The 22,001-nt window shown below is 37.2% G+C and overlaps 1 protein-coding gene across 13 annotated transcripts in view; it reads right to left on the bottom strand.

Annotated features, from left to right (window-relative positions):
- Positions 1-22,001, bottom strand: part of LTBP1 (latent transforming growth factor beta binding protein 1) — a 434,653-nt gene that overhangs the window by 70,619 nt on the left and 342,033 nt on the right. For all 13 annotated transcript variants that reach the window (XM_070476676.1, XM_070476671.1, XM_070476680.1 and 10 more), the window contains one exon: positions 17,958-18,083. In XM_070476676.1, the coding sequence (XP_070332777.1) occupies positions 17,958-18,083 (126 nt within the window). The remainder of the gene's footprint in view (positions 1-17,957; positions 18,084-22,001) is intronic.

Genomic DNA, 22,001 nt, shown 5'->3' with positions numbered 1-22,001 from the left:
TGACTGTAGCTTTGTAGTAGAGTCTGGAGTCAGGAAAGTTGATTCTTCCAGTTCCATTCTTTTTTCTCAAGATTGCTTTGGCTATTTGAGGTCCTTTGTGTTCTCCATACAAGTTGTGAAATTATTTGTTCTAGTTCTGTGAAAAATACCATAGGTAGTTTGATAGGGATTGCACTGAATCTATAAATTACTTTGGATACTACAGTCATTTTCACTGTATTGATGTTTCCAATTCAATAACATGACATATTTCTCCATCTATTTGTGTCATCTTTCATTTCTTTCATCAGTGTTTTATAGTTTTCTATATACAGGTCTTTATAGATCAATGGAACAAAACAGAAAGTCCAGAGATAAATCCACACACCTATGGACACCTTATCTTTGACAAAAGAGGCAAAAATATACAATAGAGAAAAGACAGCCTCTTCAACAAGTGGTGCTGGGAAAATTGGTCAACTACATGTAAAAGAATGAAACTACAACACTTTCTAATACCATATACAAAAATAAACTCAAATGGATTAAAGATCTAAATGTAAGACCAGAAATTATAAAACTCTTAGAGGAAAACATAGGCAGAACACTCTGTGACATAAATTACAGCAAGATCCTCTATGACCCACCTCTCAGAGTAATGGAAATAAACACAAAAATAAACAAATGAGGCCTAATTAAACTTAAAAGCTTTTGCACAATAAGGAAACTATAAGTAAGGTAAAAAGACAACCCTCAGAATGGGAGAAAATAATAGCAAATGAAACAACTGCAAAGAATTAATCTCCAAAATATACAAGTAGCCCATGCAGCTCAATACCAGAAAAACAAACAACCCAATCAAAAAGTGGGCAAGGGATCCAAACAGACTTCTCCAAAGAAAACATACAGATGACTAATAAACACATGAAAAGATGCTCAATGTCACTCATTATTAGAGAAGTGAAAATCAAAACCACAATGAGGGTCAGAAGGCATAATTATCAGGTCAGAACGGTCATCATCAAAAAATCTACAAATAATAAATCCTAGAGAGGGTGTGGGGAAAAGGGAACCCTCTTATACTGTTGGTGGGAATGCAAACCAGTACAGCCACTATGGAGAACCGTGTGGAGATTCCTTTAAAAACTAGGAATAGAACTGCCATATGACCCAGCTATCCCACTGCTGGGCATAAACCCCAAGTAAATCAGAATTGAAAGAGACATGTGTACCCGAACGTTCACTGTAAGCACTATTTACGAAGCTAGGACATGGACGCAACCTAGATGTCCTTTGGCAATGAATGGATAAGGAAGTTGTACATATACACAATGGAATATTACTTAGCTATAAAAATGAACACATTTGACTCAGTTCTAATGAGGTGGATGAAACTAGAGCCCATTATATAGAGTGAAATAAGTCAGAAAAAGAAAGACAAATACTGTGTATTAACACATATATATGGACTTTAGAAAGATAGTAATGACGATCCTACATGCAGGGCAGCAAAGGAAACACAGATGTAAAAACAGACTTTTGGACTCAGTGAGAGAAGGTGAGGGTGAGATGATTTGAGAGAACAGCATTGAAACATATACATTACCATATGTAGACAGATGACCAGTGCAAGTTTGATGCATGAAGCAGGACACTCAAAGTTTGTGCTCTGGGACAACCCAGAGGAATATGGGGGGGAGGGATGTGGGAGGAGGGGATCGGGATGGGTGGACACATGTATACCCGTGGCTGATCCATGTTGAGGTATGGCAAAAAACATCACACTCAGTGGTATTTAATGCACTTGACAACTCTCCTCTTCTTAAAGTACTCTCTTCCGTTAGATTCCATGGTCATATATGCTCCTGGGTTTTCTCTGGCCACATTTCCACAGTCTTTCTCTTTTACTTGACCCCTAAATATGTTTCTCAGGACATAGTCCTAGGCCTTCTTTTCTTCTCATTCCATGGTGTCTCTTGATAGCCTCATCCATTCTAATAGCTTCAAACACCATCTATATCTGAGGATTTCAATTCAAATCTCCAGCAAAGACCTTCTTTTCCAAACATCAGATCTAACTTGATCCAATTGCCTGTCACACCCACATGGATATCTCAAGGGCAATTCTAATTCAATACACCCAAATGATACTTTTGATCTTAAAAAATTTTCCTTCATCTTTCACCATGTGAAGAAATAGTGCCATCAAATATCTACTTGTTACCTCTAGAACCAGGGATTTAGCCTCAATATTCCATTTCCTCCTTCCCCTCCATCCAACTCAACACTATGTTCTAATCCAGTACCAGGGTTTGTCTACAAAACATTTAATTCATTCATCTCTTTCCATAACACTGTTACTGCTCTAGTATGAGCTACCAATATGTCTGGTGTCTGAACAACATCTAAGAAGATGCCCTTATGTTTCTCTTGTCCTTTTAATCTCATTTCCAAACAGTACCCTGGGCAACATACAGTTTAAAAATATAGAGTACTGAATAACATCAAACCTAAGAGTTTATTTTATATACTACCAAAAGAGAGAAGAGCTCTGCAAATTCAGTTATTTCCTAGTGTTTATTTTTAAACAAATCACATCAACTGAAAGAAATATTCCTATATTAAAATGTGAAAAAAATACACATCTTAGAAATGATAGAATATTATCACAGTCCACTTAAAAGCTGCTAGTATGTTTCAGTTATTCTTAGAATGATATTCAAACTTGCAATGTTTCCTGTGAGGCTTTGTTCCTTCTGTCCCTGACTCTTCAGTCTATCCCTCACTATGCCTCCCTCCAAGCACCAGGCATTGGTCATTCTCACTTCCCTGAAAACTCCTAGCACTTTCCTGCCTCGGAGCCTGTGCCCTTCCTACAACTCCACCCAACCTCACTCTTCCACAGGTAACTCACTCCTCAGGGCTCAGCTCAAATGCCATCTTAAAGAGACCTTCAGGTGAAATGAATGAGCTTTCCCTCCTCTCTCCTCTCATTGACAAGACTATTCTTTCCCTTGCATCAGCTTAATGATATGTGGTCATGTTTTTTGAAATGCTTATTTGAGTATTTACTGCTTGCATCCTGCACATGCATTTCGTAGAGGGCAGAGATCGTGTCTGTTTTTCTAATCACTATGTGTCCATAGCCTTGAACAAAGTCTGGCACATAGTAGGTGTGTAATGGTAACATTAAACATAATACCATTGAATACCAAAGCAAGCAAGCCTTTCACAATCTAGCCTTTGTTGACCTCTTCAGCTGTATCTTATGCATCACTTTATCCCCCATCTCACACATGCAACTGAGACGACTTGATAGATCCCAAAACCCATATGGTTTTCATGTCTCCAAGTCTTTGCTCATGGCATTTTTCTGCCAGAACACACTCCTCTCCCTTTCCCCCTGCAGCTCTGAGGCCCTATTTTTCATCCAGATAATCTTCCTTTGCCCTCCAAGCTCTTCTAGACTCAGCTGGAGCTTCTTGGAGGCATTTTGACCCAACTTTGAGTCAAAAAATGCATCTACACACAGGCTCTTCCTGCCCCTCACTAGACAGTTAGGAAGATCTTAAGTGATGACATCAGTACCAAACACAAGGCTGAGCACTCAAAGCCACAGCACAGGAGAGAGAACCACGGACACATGGGGCTGGACTAGGAAACCACTAATGACCTCGCCACTTCCCGTGCCATCCGAAACAACAAAGCTGCCCTGCAGACAAGTTAACAAGGCCAAACTAAATCTGCCCTGAAGAGAGTTTAAAAAGTAGAATTTATAATGTAAAAATCTGTATTTGAAATTTTCAAATGCCAACTTAAAACGCTCTTCTATAATGAAGATAAAAGGACAAAGTGATGGGCAATAAAACATTCATTTTCATATCCCAGATATATGAAAGATTTAAATTTAAAAAAAAAAGCCCACAAAGATTAAAATACTATAAGAAATATAAATAGACAGTTGTTCACAACAGGACAGGGAAAATGACCCAGTAGAAAGCAATGAAAAAATAACAGCAATATAAAATTAAAAGGCAAGTTAAAGAATGAGAAAAACATTTGTAAAACACAGATAAATGATTATTATCCTTAGTACACAGAAATCAGAAAAACACGCCAGTTAAGTAAAAAGGAAAAAAAAGTCACAGAAAAAAAGGAGATAAATATAAAAGAAGTTAACCCAATATTAAATGCAAATTAAATGAGATATTATTTTCTTATCAAATTAACAGAGGAAAATATGAATGTGAATTTCTTTTTGGAGAGTGTTAGAAGCTAGGAACTCACTGGGTTCTGGTGGAAGCAGAAACTGGTACATTTCTGGAAAGCAAGGAATTCACATATGTTGTTAAGACCCATAAAGCTGCTAATATTCCTTGATCTTGTAATTAAATGTCTTAGAATCTACTTCAGGGATAGGATAATTGATTAAAAGAAATATTTACATACAAGTTTCTTCATAAAGCATTAAACAGCAGCAGCAACAACAACAAAGGACAGAGTTTATATCTCCATAATTAAGAGCATGTATTTAAAAATATAGGGTATAATCATATGATGGAACTATGCAAAAATTAAGAGGATATGAATATCAGAAAAATAAAGATGAAAAGCATATGATCTTATTATAACATTTAAATACTGAAAACTATAAAAAAGAAATAGACCAAATAGTAACTGGTTGGTTGACAAATGTTTCTCTTTTCATTTTTCATCATTTTCTAAGTTTTTCACAATAAGCACATGTTACTCTTATTTGTCTGCAATCAACTATCTGAAGATATGAAAGCAAAAAATATTCTACTTGAGTATGTACCTTAGTATATTCTACATTCTAACAGCAATGAGTAAAGTAAAACTGTGCAAAAGTAGAATCCATAAATATTCTAAAATATTGAAAAACTTGTAATGTTTAAATAATTCTTCCAGTTGACAATTAAGAAACTGAATGTTGAATTTTAAAATAAACTGTTTTGCTTGAAATGATAAAAAAAAATTACTTAAGAGAAAATGCTGATCATTATTAAGTTAGGAAATATTTTAAGTTAAAAAACCATAGCAATTTTCAATAACTACAGCTGCAATTGAAAACAATGCAGCAAACAAAAAAAACTTTACGTGCTTTTTAATCTAACCAAGTTTTTTTTTTTTTTTTTGCATACAAAGCTTTATTTGTTTCCTTTCAAAATCTCTGGAGACCCTGCCATAAGTACAGTCTTCTGTACATGAATTCAGAGATTCTGTTGAATGAAAAAAAAATACTTTGGACCCAATCCCTTCCCCAAATATAAATGGTAAACTGCCAGCTATAAATATTTTCTCTCTGAAGCTTTTACTTTCCTACTGTACACAGATAAGTACTGTATAGAATTTCACTTTTCATTATGTGAAAGTAGAACTTAGGCCAATATGTTTTAGATCCCAAACTTAACTTTTGGTGCATTTTATTTCCCTTTCATTCACTATTCAGTTAAAAAATCATAGGAAAACATTCTTTCAAAACATATTTAAAAAAACAGGGTTGGGGAGTGATATAATAAATAATACTCTAAAATGTAGAGGTAGGAAAGAAAGGAACAGGAACAAAGATATGAGACAAATGGAAAACAGAGGTTGATATAGATTTGAATCTTCCAAATACCAGTAGTTAAATGTATACAAACTGAATTGTATACATGAATTAGAAAAGAACTAGTATATCCTTTTTATAAGAAAAAGAACCTTTACTATAAGAATACAGAAATATAGGAAAAGATAGATTATGTAAAATCTAATTGAAAGAAAGCATATGTAGCTACATGAAAGATACAGTAGATTTAAAGGTAAGATACACTGATAGAAAAAGTGACACTTCAAAGAGAAGGTTTGATCCACCAGGAAAATACAAAAATTCTACATCTAATTTGACTGCCAGAAAATATATAAAACAAAATCCAGCAAACTAAAATCAGAAACAGATTAATCTCCATAATAATGGAGATTATAAAATAATCCCTCAGTAAATTATGTAATAGGCAGACAAAAAAACAGCGGAGTTATAGATGATATGAACAACACAATTTACAATTTATTACCACTTCTATGTAGTAGAGGTACTAGAAAGTATCACGTTAGAAAAGACGTAATTATTGAAAGAAAAATAAGACTAACTTTTAAATAGCTGAAATAACACTTTTTCAGCTATCACATAATAGTTTATGTACAAAATCCAAGAGAATCTAAAGGTAAACTACTACAAATAAGTAAATTCAGTAATGTCATGGATACAAGGTCAATGTACAAAAATCAAATGTAGCTCTATACACTAGTAAACAATTATAAGGGTTAAAAACCACTTTAAATACCATTTACAACAATATAAAAATATTAAAAACCTCAGCATAAGTCTAAATATGTTGTGCAAGACTGTAAACACAAAAACTGCAACAAAACACCATAGTAAATGAAAGAAAATCCAAACAAACTAAGGCTATGTCTTCTTTGTGGGTTGGAAGACTCAATATTGCAAAATATGAAACTTCTCAAATTAACCTGTTGAGTCAATGCAATTCCAATCAGAATCCCAGTAGTTTTGGGAGTTTTTTGTTTGTTTTTTGGTGAAAATCAACAAGCTAATTATAAAACAACATCAAAATGCAAAGGGCCAAAAATAGGCCTGACAATCTCAGTGAAGAGCAAAATACTATCATTTAGAATTTACAGCACCATATATTTAAATTTACTATAAAGCTACTATAATTAAGACAGTATGATATTGGTGCAAAGGTAGATAAATAAACCTATGGATAGGATGAAGAAGGAGGAAATTGGCCAATCTACATTTGAACACATGTTTCATGACAGAGTTACCATCAGCGGGAAAGGGGTGTGCTTCTCAAACAGTGATGACCCAAATGGAAATCCATTTAGGAAAAAAAGTAAATCTTGACCTCTATTTCATACCATATGCAAAGATCAATTTCAGGGCAAGAACAGTTCCAAGTGTAAAATATAAAATAAAGCTTTCAGAAGAAAATATAAAAGAGTATCAAAGATTACAAACACAAAAAGTACTGATCTGAAAATAATCAGAATACTAGAAACTTCATTAAAATTAAGGACTTGGGTTCATCTGAAGTTACGATGGACAGGATTGTTGTATTTAGCATCTCCTTTGGAAGGGATGTGTTATACAGAAGCAGACAAATGAAACAATATTGAAAAAGCCAATATAAAGGTATGAAAACTTGGTCTACATCAATCCGTACAAGAGAAATGCAAATTGACACCATGATGAGATCCCATTACTTAGCATGACTAATCTTTAAAAGGACTAACCATTCCAGCTGTTGATAAAGATGTGGCACTAGAAATCTCACACTTACCTGGTAGCAGTGTAAATTAATACACTGAAAAACTGGCTATGAAAATGAGACATACATATGATCTATGACCTATAAACTATATGTGTGCATGCTAAGTCGTTTCAGTCATGTCCAACTCTCTGTGACCCTATGGACATAGCCCTCCAGGCCCCTCTGTCCATGGGAGGCTCCAGGCAAGAATACTGGAGTACACAACCATGTAATATGCAACAGAAATGAGTGACTATGTCAATCAAAAGGCGTGCTCAAGATTAGTCACAAAAGCTCTATTTACAACAGTCCCAAACAAAGCAATCCAAATGCCCATCAACAATAGAATGGATACATAATTGTGGTACATTCATACAAAGAACCATGTGAAGAGGAAGTACTGCTACATGTAACACAGGTGAAGTTTACAAGCATACTGTTGCACAAAATAAGCCAAAGACAAATGAGTAACTACTACACGATTCTATGAATATAATGTTCAAAAACAAGCACAACAAAGCCTGGTAATGCAGACAGAACCGTGGGCACTGCTGTGTGTGGGTATTGAGGAGGGGATGGGTAATAATTGGAAAGAAGCTTGAGAGAGGGTTCAGGAGCACACTCTCTGAAAGTTTACCAAAAGTACCCTATGGTTGATTCATCTTTCTTTATATATTTTAAGCAATCTAAAATGCTTACTGGAAAGAAAAAAAGCCAGTCCACACTGCTATATTTCCTGGTTAAAGACAATCTTAACCATTCAAAAGCTTGTTCTATCTCTTTCCCCTTGGTAAGACTTATTAGACTAAAATATTAAGGGACTGAGTAGTAATCCTGGCCGCCACTCCCGATCTGTCCATTGTAAGCCACTGAAATTCTCCGAAACTTCAATTTCCTCCATATGTAAATGAAGTCAAATTATTTTTTTTCATACAGGTGAAAATGAGAACCAATGCAACAATACATATTTTCTTAAAATTTTATCATTTCTATGTGATCCACTGTAAGTCAAGGGAATCAACTGAATACTGTCCAGACTATGCTATTATTTTTTGTCTTGTAGAAGGTGTTTGAGCATTACTATGGAACGAATTTTTTAATCGCTTCTTTAGAATTATAACAGCAATGATATATGTTCAGAATAGACTGAAATTCTAATGTTCTAGGACATATGGTTTTAGAAATTATAAAATTTAAACAGGCAACAGAAAATGGAAGACAAATACATGCGATGTGTGAAAGGGAGGCCATATTTAACTACTAAGCATTAATGATAAGACATTAGATTTGGGTCAGTGCAGCTCCCTAGGCCCTCACTGGCAACATTCCCTCCCAAGCTCTTCTGAACTGCTGAGAGTAGGTTCCTAGTTCTCTTCTCTTTCTGCAACTTGCATGCCCTTTCATAAGTTTAAAAGTACTACAGTTAGTAAATGTCTTTCTGCATGAGGATAAAGTACAAAATTAATGAGCTTTTAAATTTTGTAAAAAAGTCCTAAGAACTTTTCAAATATTTAAATTATATCCCTTGTTCTCATTCCCATATGGCTTTTGAAGACAAGGAAGTGGAAGAAATGTACAGAAGATGATTATCTCTATCATTCAGACTAAGGCCAAGGATGAAAATCCTCATGAATGAAATCATTTTAAATCAACTGCTTAAAAAAAAAAAAACTGAAGAAGCATAGTTTCGCTTTTACATTTTGAACTGTATTATCAAGCTCCTGCAGTGAAAGACTTGGGAAATGGGCAAAGGGATCTGTGGCCACTTCTCCTCACGGAGGCAGCCCACAAAGCTCAGGTTCTGCAGCTGGAAAGGGCATCGGTGTCATTAAACATCCCTGAAAGCCTCCAGTTTGCACTGGGTTCAGATCCTCCCCCTCAGAGAACAGGACATGAGTGGGGCAGAGAGGTGCTGCCTGAGGAAACCATTACAAGGGCCAGATGTTTGTTCAATTGTGATAAAACCTCGGTACTTATATAGGTGCAAATCCCAAACTGAGTATCTGTGACGTTTAAGGAAAAATTCCGAGTTGAAAAGTAGTATATTTTTAATCAGACACCAAGCACTTTTTCCTTTCAGAAAAGCAAAAGCTATAAATGCAATAAATCATCCATGTTTCTTTCCAGAAAAAGAGAAGCAGTGATTTCTGAACTTAAAAAGCCATATTCTTCTTATTTCTTTCTATGATAGACTGACAGAATGTTATATAAAAACAGAAATTTAAGAAGTATTTGAATTTCACACACACACACAATTTCTAAAAATTTATATAGAAGAAAGCTTTAAAAAAATTTTTTCTACTCCCAAAGGTAAACAATAATTCTAATCTACTGTCATGTAACAGAATATCACATAAGTGGGGTATTTAAATAAATTCTGCAAATAAATCCAAGGCCATTCAGAAAAAAATTCCCCAAATTTTAATGGCGTATCTCTTCTACCACAATTACGTGAAAAAGATACTATGTGTGAAATACGTATCTTGCATTTTCACATGGTTTAAGTTTTTTAAATGACAACAACTTTAACATATTTATTTATAACCATTTGGATTATCTTTGCATTCATTTAATGGTTTTACATTTTTACACCTGAGCTGTTCTAAAAATACATATAATATCTTATTCTAACTTCAGAGCCATGCTGTGTATTTTCTCTTTTGATATAGTATTTCTTACACCAAGAGGTGCTGCCAGTGAGACTGGGAGAAAACCCTAACCACAGGCCAAACACATCAAACCCCAGATTCATCTTTCTGACACTTAGGCCCCAGAGGCAATGTAAGAGCAGCCAAAAAAATTCCCATTTTTTTACTATTATAATTTTTCTTTCTATATTCATATAGGATGCCAAGAAAGATGAGTTTTGAAACCACAGAAAATAGTACCTCTAGAAATAACAATGCCGATACTTAAATGCAAACAAGTGTTAGCATGGACGATCAGTTTATTGGTAACTGACACATCAAACACTTAAAAACTTGAAATACTTGGGGAGTAAACAGGGAAAGTCAGACATATGGAATGCGTAGGGAAAACAAAGGGTGAGGAATTAAACCAAATTATGTACAAATGAGTTACTGAACCACATTCTACGTGACTTTAATAAATTGGGATTTAAATGTAGAAAAAAATATAGTAGTAATTAATTTATATCCAAACTTGGACTTTGAATTGCCAAACTATTTAATTCATAAATACACAATTGTGTGTTGCATATTTTCTGAGCACAGATCAAATAAAAATAAATAGGTTTTAAATGCCCCCTTCCTTTTAGGTACCCACATATGAAGGGAAACACATGGCAATAACTAGGGTGTCAGTATAAGAAGTGCTAAAATACTAACAATAATTCACATCCATCGAGCACATTGTAGGGACCAAACTCCATTCCAAGTGTGTGTTAATACTTGCCAACACCCACTGACATACTTAATTTTTCCAAAAACTCCTACCAAAAAATGTAGGTGCTGTATTTTATGCTTATTATGCAATGCGGAACGGAGGTCTATGACTCATGTGAGTCAAGTCCTCACAACTTGAAAGTGCTGGAGCACAAGCCCATGTATTCAAATTCCACAGCCCAACTTTTTAGCCACTGCTGCACCCAGTTACTAAGCAGGGTGTGCTTTAGGGAATCAGATCTTCAAAAAATAGGGAAGGCTTTGCACTAAGTCCCTTCATTCATTCACAAACTAGTGGGTTGGCCAAAAAGTTCCTTTGATTTTAAGTAAAAATAAGACATACTTTTCATTTTCACTAAGAACTTTATTGAACGCATTCACTAACCAAATGACTCTTTTGGCCATCCCAATATTTACTGGCCCTACCTAACATTCTCAAAGGCACAAAATTGTGAACAAAACAGACAAAGATTCACGTCTTATGAGCCTTAGTGTCTAGCAGGAAGATTGGACAATAAATAAGACAAAGAAGTAGAATAAGGTAGTTTAAAAAAGAGAGAGAAAACAGGAATGTGGGGAGGGGGTGAAGGTAAGAAAAGGATGGTTAGAGGAAGGTTCACTGACAGATGAATAGATAGAGAGGATGTGATACGTATATACAATAAAATACTACTTGACCATAAAAAAGAACTAAATAATGCCATTTGCAGCAACATGGACAGAAAAGATCATCACACTAAGTCTAAGTCAGAAAGAGAAAGTCAAATACCATATGATATCACTTACATATGGAATCAAAAACATGACACAAATGGGCCTAATCAGGGACATAGAGAACAGATTGCTGGTTGCCAAGGGAGAGGGTGAAAGAGGGATGGATTGGGAGTGTGGGATTAGCAGGTACAAACTGGTATATATAGGACGGATAAACGACACGGTCCTATGTACAGCACAAGGAACTATATTCAATATCCTGTGATAAGCCATAATGGGAAAGAATAGGGTTTATCACAGGATATTGAATATGAATAATATTCAATATTGATATTGAATAATATGCAATAATGTATACAGCTGTACAGCAATAATTAATACATTACTGTGTAAATCAACTATACTTCAAAAAATGAAAAAAAAGGACTTATCGAGAAAGTGACATTAAACAAAGACCTGTAGTAGATGAGAGGTAACAATCAATATACTTCTTTTTAGTATAATAATTTCCTTATTTTAAGATGCTCATTGCAGCCAAAGCAAACCAATTAATATTTAACCTACCTATATGTTTGTTGTGAAAATTAAAAGAGAAAATAGGTACAGTATAGTTAGCATACATGCCTGGCTCCTAACAAGAACTCAGTGAATGCTGGCTATTACTATTACCACTTTTGTTTTAATAAAGTCATGAAATCAGATATGTGAAGTTTCTCCAGTCTACTCATACTGGGTGTCCAAGACAACCACATCATACTTCCTGTTAGATGCCTACAAAGTAACTCATTCTGGACTCAACAGCATTACAATTTAGGGCTAAAGTACAAAAATATCATTGACAACAACCTTCCATGATATACTGAGAACTTGGGTTACTGATGACATCCAGAGATGCAAGAAGCTCTCGGCGCCCAGACATGAGCTGGGGGACACAGCAGAAGGTGTGAGGGGCGGCCTCCCTGTCCACAGACTGCCCTTTCTGGAAGCTTCATGTCTATTTCTTGGCTGAAAGGAAAAGTGTTTACTTCTATGAACAAAAGATTTTCCATAGCTCTGGGGTATGAAAGGTCAGTAGCAATGAAAGGCTTAGGAAGAGCTCTCGAATTTTTTTGCCACCATTGTGAATTTCTTTATAAAAATGTTGATATATGGAGGACAATCATGCAACGCATGGAAAATACGTATTCCAGGTCCAAAAGCAGCTTATTCCAGCAAGATTTCCTCAGCTCTCTCCCTAATGATTTAAACATCCATTTCATTCACTTCTGCAGAAGTGCATTCACAGGAGGAGTGAGTGTGAAGAACAGTAGCCTTTATAGCAAGAGGCCACTTCCTTTCCTTACCTGGAATGCTGTCTGATCCTTTTTCACACAAGGGAGGGAAAGGATCCTGTTGTTAAGCTAAATTCCCTGTCTTTAGAAAAGAAATACTCTGGTTGTATTCTCTTACTAGATTTTTTTTTTTTTTCACTTTCCAAGCTTAAAAGTACTAAAAAACCTAAAAATCTTTGGGCCAAGTAGCCAGATGTAATATATTATTGTGTCAGGGTACTTCAATGTCCTACTTGGCTAAGTCATTTTCAAAAATATTTTCTCTTTGGTGATAGACATAAAGTTCTATCTCCATGCCACAAAACCACCAACTGCCTTGGAGTGCTGTCAACATGGTTTTATACTTTCTTTCTACACTGCTCGTGGAAAATATACCTCAAAGTCTGAAAACAAAACCACACTCACTCCCAGTTCGTTTTTCCTTCTTTGATTTGGCAAAGTTTGTCCTTAGTATATTTTCTGGTTCCCAACGCACACAAAATTGATCTAAGAGTTTGGACCCAACTTCTTTTCATCTTTCTGATACCACTGTTCTCAGTTAACTTCATGAAGCCAGCCATCCTTATCACTTGCATTTGTTGTGTTTTCCCACCCAAACGAATGAGTTATCAAGAAGCAGTTTATGGGCAGATATCTAAACAGGTTACAGGATTAGAGACTTTATAGCCGTTCAACAATAGGACTTGATTCTTTGCTTTGGGTTTCAGAGTTAAGTTCAACGTTCCAAAAGTCCCCTTCCAATCCTACAGCTCTCAATTTTTAAATCAATGTGAGAGTTGCTTTGAATGTGAGAGTATAAGTTCCTGATCACATACTCCATCTGGGGTGCTTTTTTGAAAAGTAAGAAACAACAACATTCAGGGGGAAAAAAAATAGCAGTCGAATACAGAATTGAACTTAAAGGGGATTTTTTTGATGAAAAAAATTAATTTTTTTCAGGTTAATTTCAGGCATGTCTGATTTTTAAAAGCAGACTTTAAAGAGCAGTTTTAGGTTCACAATAAAATTTCACAGGAAGTTTCCTTATTCCCCTTGTTTTCCCCAAACCGCCCCCTCCCCTAGCTTCTCCCACTGTCAATCACCCCCATCAGAGTGGTACATTTGCTATGACTGATGAACCTACACTGACACATCATTATCAAGCAAAGCCCATAATTCACATTGGGCTTGCTCTTGGTATTGTACTCTGATTTTTTCATCCCTTCTGGACAACAGAATTCACATGTTGGCAACTGGAAAGAGGCCTTCAGCAGACAATCTTATGTCCTCCTGTCTTTTCATTGACAGGCTATTATCACTTAGCCAGTCGAGGATCAGTTTGAAAAAGAAAAGCATTTAACATGGCTTCATCTGTTACTCAGACACAACTGTAGCATTGCTTTCATTAATCTACATTTATAGAGGCAGAATGACCAGTTGTGACTACCCTAGTTCCTAACTTCCGTTCTTTGCTCTAGCCCTCAGATTCCCATTACTCTGCTCTCTCTCATGGGGTTTACCACTTTATAGCATATTATACAGCTGATATTAGTTTACTGTCTCCAAGAAAGTGGAGATATTCTTTGTTCAGAGACATCACCTCAGTTCCTAGGAGTGGCCAGTATATAGTAGACATACAATAAATATTTTTCAAATGGATGAATGAACGAGGATGCTTTCTAAAAGACATGATTTTAGGGAGTGATTTTGGTCATAGTTTAGAGGCCTAATTCGTCATGACTAACCAGGCTCCATAAGTCACCGATGCTCCCTCTGTGCCACTATGCTCCTCTGAGGTCCCTGCTAGACCAGTGTGGCGAGTGTGTTATATGAACAGACTAGAAACCACAGTGGAGTCTAGAGATGCCGATGTCCCCAGTTTCATCTTTGTCATACAAGGTCTCCACGGACATGGACAGCCAACTGGGAGTGCACAGCCATTCCTGGCCAAGAGCAGCCCTCCCAGAGGCACGTGAAGAGAGTGATGCCAAGTCAGAGGCCAGGACGCATTTCTCCATGGGGGCCAGGGCACGGACATGGTGCCACTGAGGATTCTGAATGTCATAAGTTTCCCCAGTCTTCTTCCCACTCACTCACATCCTGCTGCCGATGAAGAAACGAAACTCTGAGTCAGCTTACAAATGGGAGGATACATATTTTTCCTATGAACCCACACTGATATATCATTATCAAGCAACTTTGAATTCTGTAATTTAAAAAGTGGGGGGAAATAAAGGAACCAAAGAATTGGGACTTCTTAAAACAAATGGATAAGCCAATTTAAGATATAAAACAGTGAGCTGAATGAAAGAAGTCAAAAGTCTTCTTTGCTTTCCTACACAATCTCTGGCTAGAGGGTGTAAAGGGGGGTGGCAGGAGGAGAAGAACCACAGTTACGAGAAGAAAGAATTACAGAAGTGGAAGTAAATTAAAAGGGCCTTGCTTCCCTGTACTTTCCTGACATCCACATGTAGGACTTGGGAAAAAAACCTCTGTGAGTTATAGATTATATATGACATGCTGTACCCTGTACTTTTTTATATCCTTAAAATATAATCATGCTATATTATTTAAATACGAAAACATAATTTCAATATGTACTATGTACTTATTTATCCCCAAATCTCTTCCTGGAATGTGGGTTCCACGTGGACAAGAACAGGGTGTATTTGCCCTCAGAACACTAACAGTGCCTGGCACGGACAGGCGCTCTGAGTAAATGAATAAACAAATAGTTGCATACCCGCCACTTACTTCCTATTCCAAGTTCAACTGACACGTGTTCTTTATCTCATGGGGTAAAAACAAGATGCTTCTCCAGCCTCTCCCACATACGTGCTCCCAGAGCACCATAAGAGAAAGGATGGAGCCAGTGGTGCTGTTTTTATTTTCAAAGACTCGATCCTGCTCCTTGATACCTGAGACAGTTGATAGTGACAGAATGCCTCTGCATTGTAGTTCAGTATCTGTGAGCAGATGCGGACAACTCCCCAAGTCGTGGGGGATTTAGGGAAGGGCCCTCCTCCCCTCAGATGGGCGGGATTCCTTCAGCCCTGCTTGAAGCAAGGTATGCCAGCCCGCGTGTCCATGTGGCTTCAGCTGCTTTAATGAGAAGTTAGGAGGCAAGCTGATAGATGGGCACGAAGCAAGAGTGCCAGCCACTTCTTGGTGTTAATTCAAATCCTATACACATCAGCTCCATAGCTAAATCCCAATCACACGGACTGGCTTCATCCTACACCACTGCCAGGGGTAGAATCAAGACATATTGCTACTGTCACAAGTTTCAAACTAAGTCCAACGAAATAAAACTTGAGCCAGTTTAATCTACTGGATTAAGACCATAAAAAATGAAAATCTTGCAAAGCTTATTCAAGAAAGAGATTAACGAGCCTAATAATGAGGGGGCTTTCTAGTTAAACTGCCAGGTATCAGCACAATATTCTAAAGTATCTGCTTTGTTACTTTTGTAAAAATTGTCCAGATTCTGGAGTAAAAAATATGGAACAAGGGTCAAAGACCGTATACTAAATTACAGGAATTTACAAAGCCCTAGAAGTTTCCTAAAAACACAGTTTAAAATTCAAATCCCCGCCAAGTAAATGCCTAAACAAATTAGAACTGCAACTAAGTTACAGTGATTATATAACTCTTGAGTTGCAGAAATAAAGATTTTAAAAGACAGATTTAAAGAAAAAGTACAAAGTACAAAAGAAAAAACAAACGTGAGTATGTTTATACTGGTGTATGGCTTTGACTGGTAAGCACTTGAGATGACTTATACATTTTTTTAAAATACAGTTTTTGCATAGCACAGCTACTGGTATCTGTAACTTGGACCATTTCTCAGTTAAGGAAGACCTTCCTAGCCATGTTTTAGAACTAGCTGAAGAAGCAAACCTGTACCCTTCTAGAAGGCAGGGAAATGAGCATTCTGAAAATTTCATTTTTTCAGTCACTCAAGTCAGCTAGCACCCTATCCTCTCTACCAGGGAATTCTGTGATACCCCCAGAAGGCCTGCATTCATGCTCTTTCTTATGAGCTGTAGTCTTAGAACTCCAAATATAAAATTAATTAAAGCTCAAACCACTGAAACATGGAGTAAACCTCTCATGGGCATCATCTTTATGATGTTTTTCTCCATTTCCCCACTTTTGATCACTTCCAAACCCCTCATAATCTTTAAACCCTACCCTGCACGATGTCTCTTTCACTTGAAGCCAAATCTGGCATTCATGTTTTGTCTACTCAGCAGGAGAGCAATTTCAACAATCTCCTGCTTTTTATACGATCAGTTTATTCTTCTCAATAAAATAATTAGTTTCAGATGAACCTGGTTGCCGGTCCTCAGCTCAACTTCACTGTGGAGTAAGGAGAGTACACGCTTCCTGCTCCACTTCTTTGTGAAGCAAAGACACTAAGTCTTAACACAGGCCCAGAACAGAACCTTCATACTTCTTTAAAACAGAGCTGGGTTTTGAAACCTAGATTCTCAAAGGGATGGATGAAAAATTATGATTACAGGATTCTTCTCAGTTTACTTTCATAAAGGTTCAGATGAATTATTCTTCAATTTATCAAACTATCATAAGTCATCAAGAATATAAATCTTGTGTATATAACCAGTGCTACAGCCCTGCAAACATAAAGAGGTTGCCAATAGGAAGCCAATGTGTTATCTTAATGTCTTACAACTTAATGTGTTCCTAGGATATAATAAATACTGAAAGGTAGGAAAATATACTGGTTCAGAGCAAAGAATCTTAGAGGAATAACTGTGGAAAATTTCTGCTGACAACGGTACAGAGAAAAATCAAGCAAGGCATGTTTACATACAGAATAATACAGATGATCTATATGAAACATAATCAAAATCAACAGTCTTGGGTTACGTTAGGGATGTTGCTTCATTTTCCTGTCTCCCACGTGCACCTAAAATCATCACCTCCCACATATTTTGACTCATTAATTCAGTACCAGTCATGGAATCACCTGTGAGTATTTTCACTGTTATAATAGCAGTTTATCCTGTCTGTAAATCCTAGCCACCTTGAGATGCATTTCAGGGAGGAATCCCCTTGGTACATATGTGCTCCAAGGCCTTAAACCGTGAGTGCCTGTCAGTGTCTCAGAGCCTGTGCCGATTAAAATACAAAGGCATCCCCTCTCTGCTTTATCGTGCAATAATTACATGAGGTCTTATTGTTCTTCTTACCTTCACACGTTCGTCCGTCTGCAGAAATTGAGAAACCCTGTTCGCAGATGCAGTGAAAAGAACTGTCTGTGTTTAGACATTCTCCATGAGGACCACAGAGTCCGGGTTGTTCACATTCATTAATATCTGGAATCAAGAAGAGTTCCACATACTTGAAAAAAAAATCTGTTTTGCTTTCAGATGATATCAGATAAGACAGGAAGCAAAATCTATTACAAAATGGCCAGACGTGTATCTGGTGGCACACTTCACAGTTTGTATACACACCAGACCACAAGACAACCTGGACTGTCAGGAGAGATTACTTGGGTTAAATCATAGGAAATAGCCAATGTTCACCATTTTTATCTGAAAAAAAGAAAGTTCACAGGTTCAAATCAAGGGTACCCTTTAAAAAAAAAAAAAAATATATATATATATAGGAGGCTTGAGGGTATCTAATGAATTAAGTCTTTTGTGAAATCTTCTTCAGTGTGAATACTGTGTTCTCTTTTACCTTATTTTACCACAATGCAAGTCCGTGCCTATCCATCCCTGGGAAGTGAACTTACGGGCAAGGCTGGACATGTCTAAGGGTGTCTGACTCAAAAATAGACCTTCTCAAATGTCTGAATATACAAAGGAAATTGACTCCAATCCATTTCACTGAAAATGGATACAAGAAATAAAGTACAAGAAAAACGTGGCCTTTAATAGTTGCACAGCTTTGTGATGATGAAATTAGTGGATAAGCATCCGGTGCTTAGGGTAGTACTCAATACCACCAAGAGTCAAAAAAGTGGTGATGATAATTACCAAGACTCATGAACAAATCATGCTGTAGCTGTGTTGACTACTGTGTTGACCATCTCATACTCTGCTTGTCCTCAGTGAAGAAAGATTACACTCCCTCCAGCCAGGGTGATGATGTACTTAAAGGCTAATAATGCAGGAAGTGTTTGGTGTCCATGCAATGTTCTTTTAAAGCAGTCCTAAGGATGCTAAGAGCACCTGAAGGGGACGATGTAAGGAATCATGGAGAACGGCTCACCTGGTCACGATGGAGCTGACACATGTGACTGCCTGTGTGCACTGCATTTTAACTGCTGCTTGTCCCCTCTGTGTCCCTCTTACTCTGACTGCTTCTTCAAGAGAACTGCATATTTTAAGTCTGAGTCCACCTCCCAGTATAGCAAGTGAAGAGTGTATTATGAATACCTGTCCACAAAAACTCTCAGTTTTGTTCATTCTGTTCTAACTGAACAGCGATTGATTAAAGTTCCCAGAGGGATCAAGTAGAGAGGGAGGTGGGAGGGGGGGATCGGGATGGGGAATACATGTAAATCCATGGCTGATTCATGTCAATGTATGACAAAAACCACTACAATATTGTAAAGTAATTAGCCTCCAACTAATACAAATAAATGAAAAAAAAAAAAGTTCTCTTAGTCAATTGGAGTCATGAAGGTATCACATGTCCTAGGCACCATCCAAGCAGTAGCCCTACTAAGGTCATTTTCCTTTCTGAAGTCATTTCCTACTAAAGAGGTCCCCAGGCTTCCCTGGCGGCTCAGTGGTAAAGAACCCATCTGCCAAGGCAGGAGATGTGGGTTTGATCCCTGGGTCGGGAAGATCCCCTGGAGAAGGAAACGGCAACCCACTCCAGTATTCTTGCCTGGGAAATCCCATGGACAAAGGAGCCTGGCAGCTACAGTCTATGGGGTCGCAAAAGAGTCAGATATGACTTAGCGACTAAACAACAAATAGGCCCTCAACACATCATCTTCAAAGTCCATCTTTAATGTGGTACATACATACAATGGAATAGTACTCAGCCATTAAAACAGGATGAAATAATGCCATTTGCAGCAACATGACTAGACCTAGAGAGTGTCACACGGAGTGAAGTAAGTCAGACAGAAAAGGAGAAATATCATATGACATCTCTTTTATGTGAAATCTAAAAAGAAAGGATACAAATGAACTTACTTACAAAACAGAAACAGACTCACAGACTTCAAGAATGTTCTTACGGTTGCCAGGGGAAGGATGTGGGGAAGGGATAGTCAGGGAGTCTGGGATAGACATGTACACACAGTTATATTTAAAATGGATAATCAACAAGGACCTACTGTATAGCACACAGAACTCTGCTCAATGTTATGTGGCAGCCTGGATGGGAGAGGAGTTTGGGGGAGAATGAATATAGGTATATGTATGGCTGAGTCCCTTCAGAATTCATCTGAAACCATCACAATATTATTTGTTAATCAGCTATACCCCTATGCAAAATAAAAAAGCCATTTTCAAGGCCATCTTAAATTCAATTAAAAACTTTTACTGATGATTTCCTAAAAGATGGTTGAGTAGCAGGGGCCTATACCATAGTCAAGCTCACAGTATGACAGGGGAGGCAGAAGGGAAGACAAATAACTATAAGGTTGAATGGGAGCATGGAAAACATATAGATGAGGGGCCTTTACAGTGACCTAGAGAACATGCTTAGCCACCAAGCCGGCAGCTCCCCTCCTCCAGAGGGTCACTCCTTTCCCTGTATCCAGGGTCTCCTGAGGCTCTTCTTCATGTCTATTCCTCTCATCATGTAACGGGAATTCTGGCAATATTACTGATTTAGCTATCTGTATTTTAAGCCTGAACTCTTTACCCTTCCATCTGCCAAATATTTCAGGCTAGTTGGCTAATCTACTGCTGAACCTAAGAAATCAAGCAGGCATTGCTCATTTTCTTAACAACTCTCCCATTCTGGTTATTGTCACTAATTTTAAAATATTTCAAGAAGGAGCAATGAATCATTTTCTACTTTACTATTTCTTAATATGATTCCACTCTGTGAAATCCTTCCCTTCTTCTGTAAATTCTCTGGCTATGTTTGCTATCTACTGAAAATACCGTAGATTGTAATCTTTCCTGAACTCTGACCTTCTTTTACCCGTTAGCACTATTCTTTCTTTCCAACCTGCTGCCTGGAATCTGCTGCCCTCCACCTGTGCAACAAGATGCTATAAAGTTCCACTGGCCCGGGGATCAAGTCCAGGGTCGCTGTCCATATTGGAGAGCCCTAGAGGTTATCTAAGACCACCTTCTTATTCCACCTGTGACTCAGTGTGACCTTTTAAAAACTGCCAGATGTCGCAACTTTGCATAGGGAATCATGTGCATAAACATTTTTGCTTCAAGAGAAGTCACTGATTAACAAATAATTGTCTAAAAAGGCTGATGACAGGAACTGTAGACGAATTCCCAGACTTTTTTCCAGGAAACCACCAAGAAAAAACAACATGAGTATCTGGAACCTGAGAAACATATGCATTTAATTTGGGTTGTACTTATTGAGGCATTTCTAAACTATGCTGCTAGTAACTCAGCTGAAAGTCAGACTATATTTAAGTTGGGTTTCTTTCATGGGTCCGAGATTCCACAGAAATTCACAATTTGGCATGTGTAAGTCAAAATGTGAAACTGAGTATATTCTGAAGCTCAAATGCATGCTGCCACATTCCTAAAGAGACTATTAACATAGAATTTCCATGCTGTCTGTGTATCATCATTAATTGTCCTGAGGTAAGAGATTCTTACACTTTCAATTGAAAATGCCTTCCTGACTGTGGACCTATCTTCAGATTATTAGGTAAGATTTAAACTTTATGCCTATCACACATTATTTTTCAAATATGTTCCATGGTTATTCACATTGTCATAAATTATGTTATCAGCATTAAAACAAACTCCGAAATCTATGCCCACATACTCTATGTATTATACTGGGGGTGGGGGGGTGGGGGGAAATCACTGAATCTGTCTTCTTTCCTTTGGCTATAAATGTAACCATAATTGGCATGGCAATGTAGAGAAAATAAAGGGGAAAGATCTTGGGTTCAAATCTCAGTTCAATTACTTCTTAGTGAGGAGCATGCTAATTAACTTCTCTGAGCTTCCGTTACTCAATCACAAAATGGATAAAAGCTTCCTCCTCAATTCTCTACAAATTAAGTGAGGTAATACAGTAACTGGCACATAACAGGCATTCAGTTACAATCGTGCTGT

Source organism: Odocoileus virginianus, chromosome 2 (genome assembly GCF_023699985.2).
Source record: "Odocoileus virginianus isolate 20LAN1187 ecotype Illinois chromosome 2, Ovbor_1.2, whole genome shotgun sequence".
NCBI classification, from domain to species: Eukaryota; Metazoa; Chordata; class Mammalia; order Artiodactyla; family Cervidae; genus Odocoileus; species Odocoileus virginianus.
This window is presented reverse-complemented; position numbering and strand designations above follow the sequence as displayed.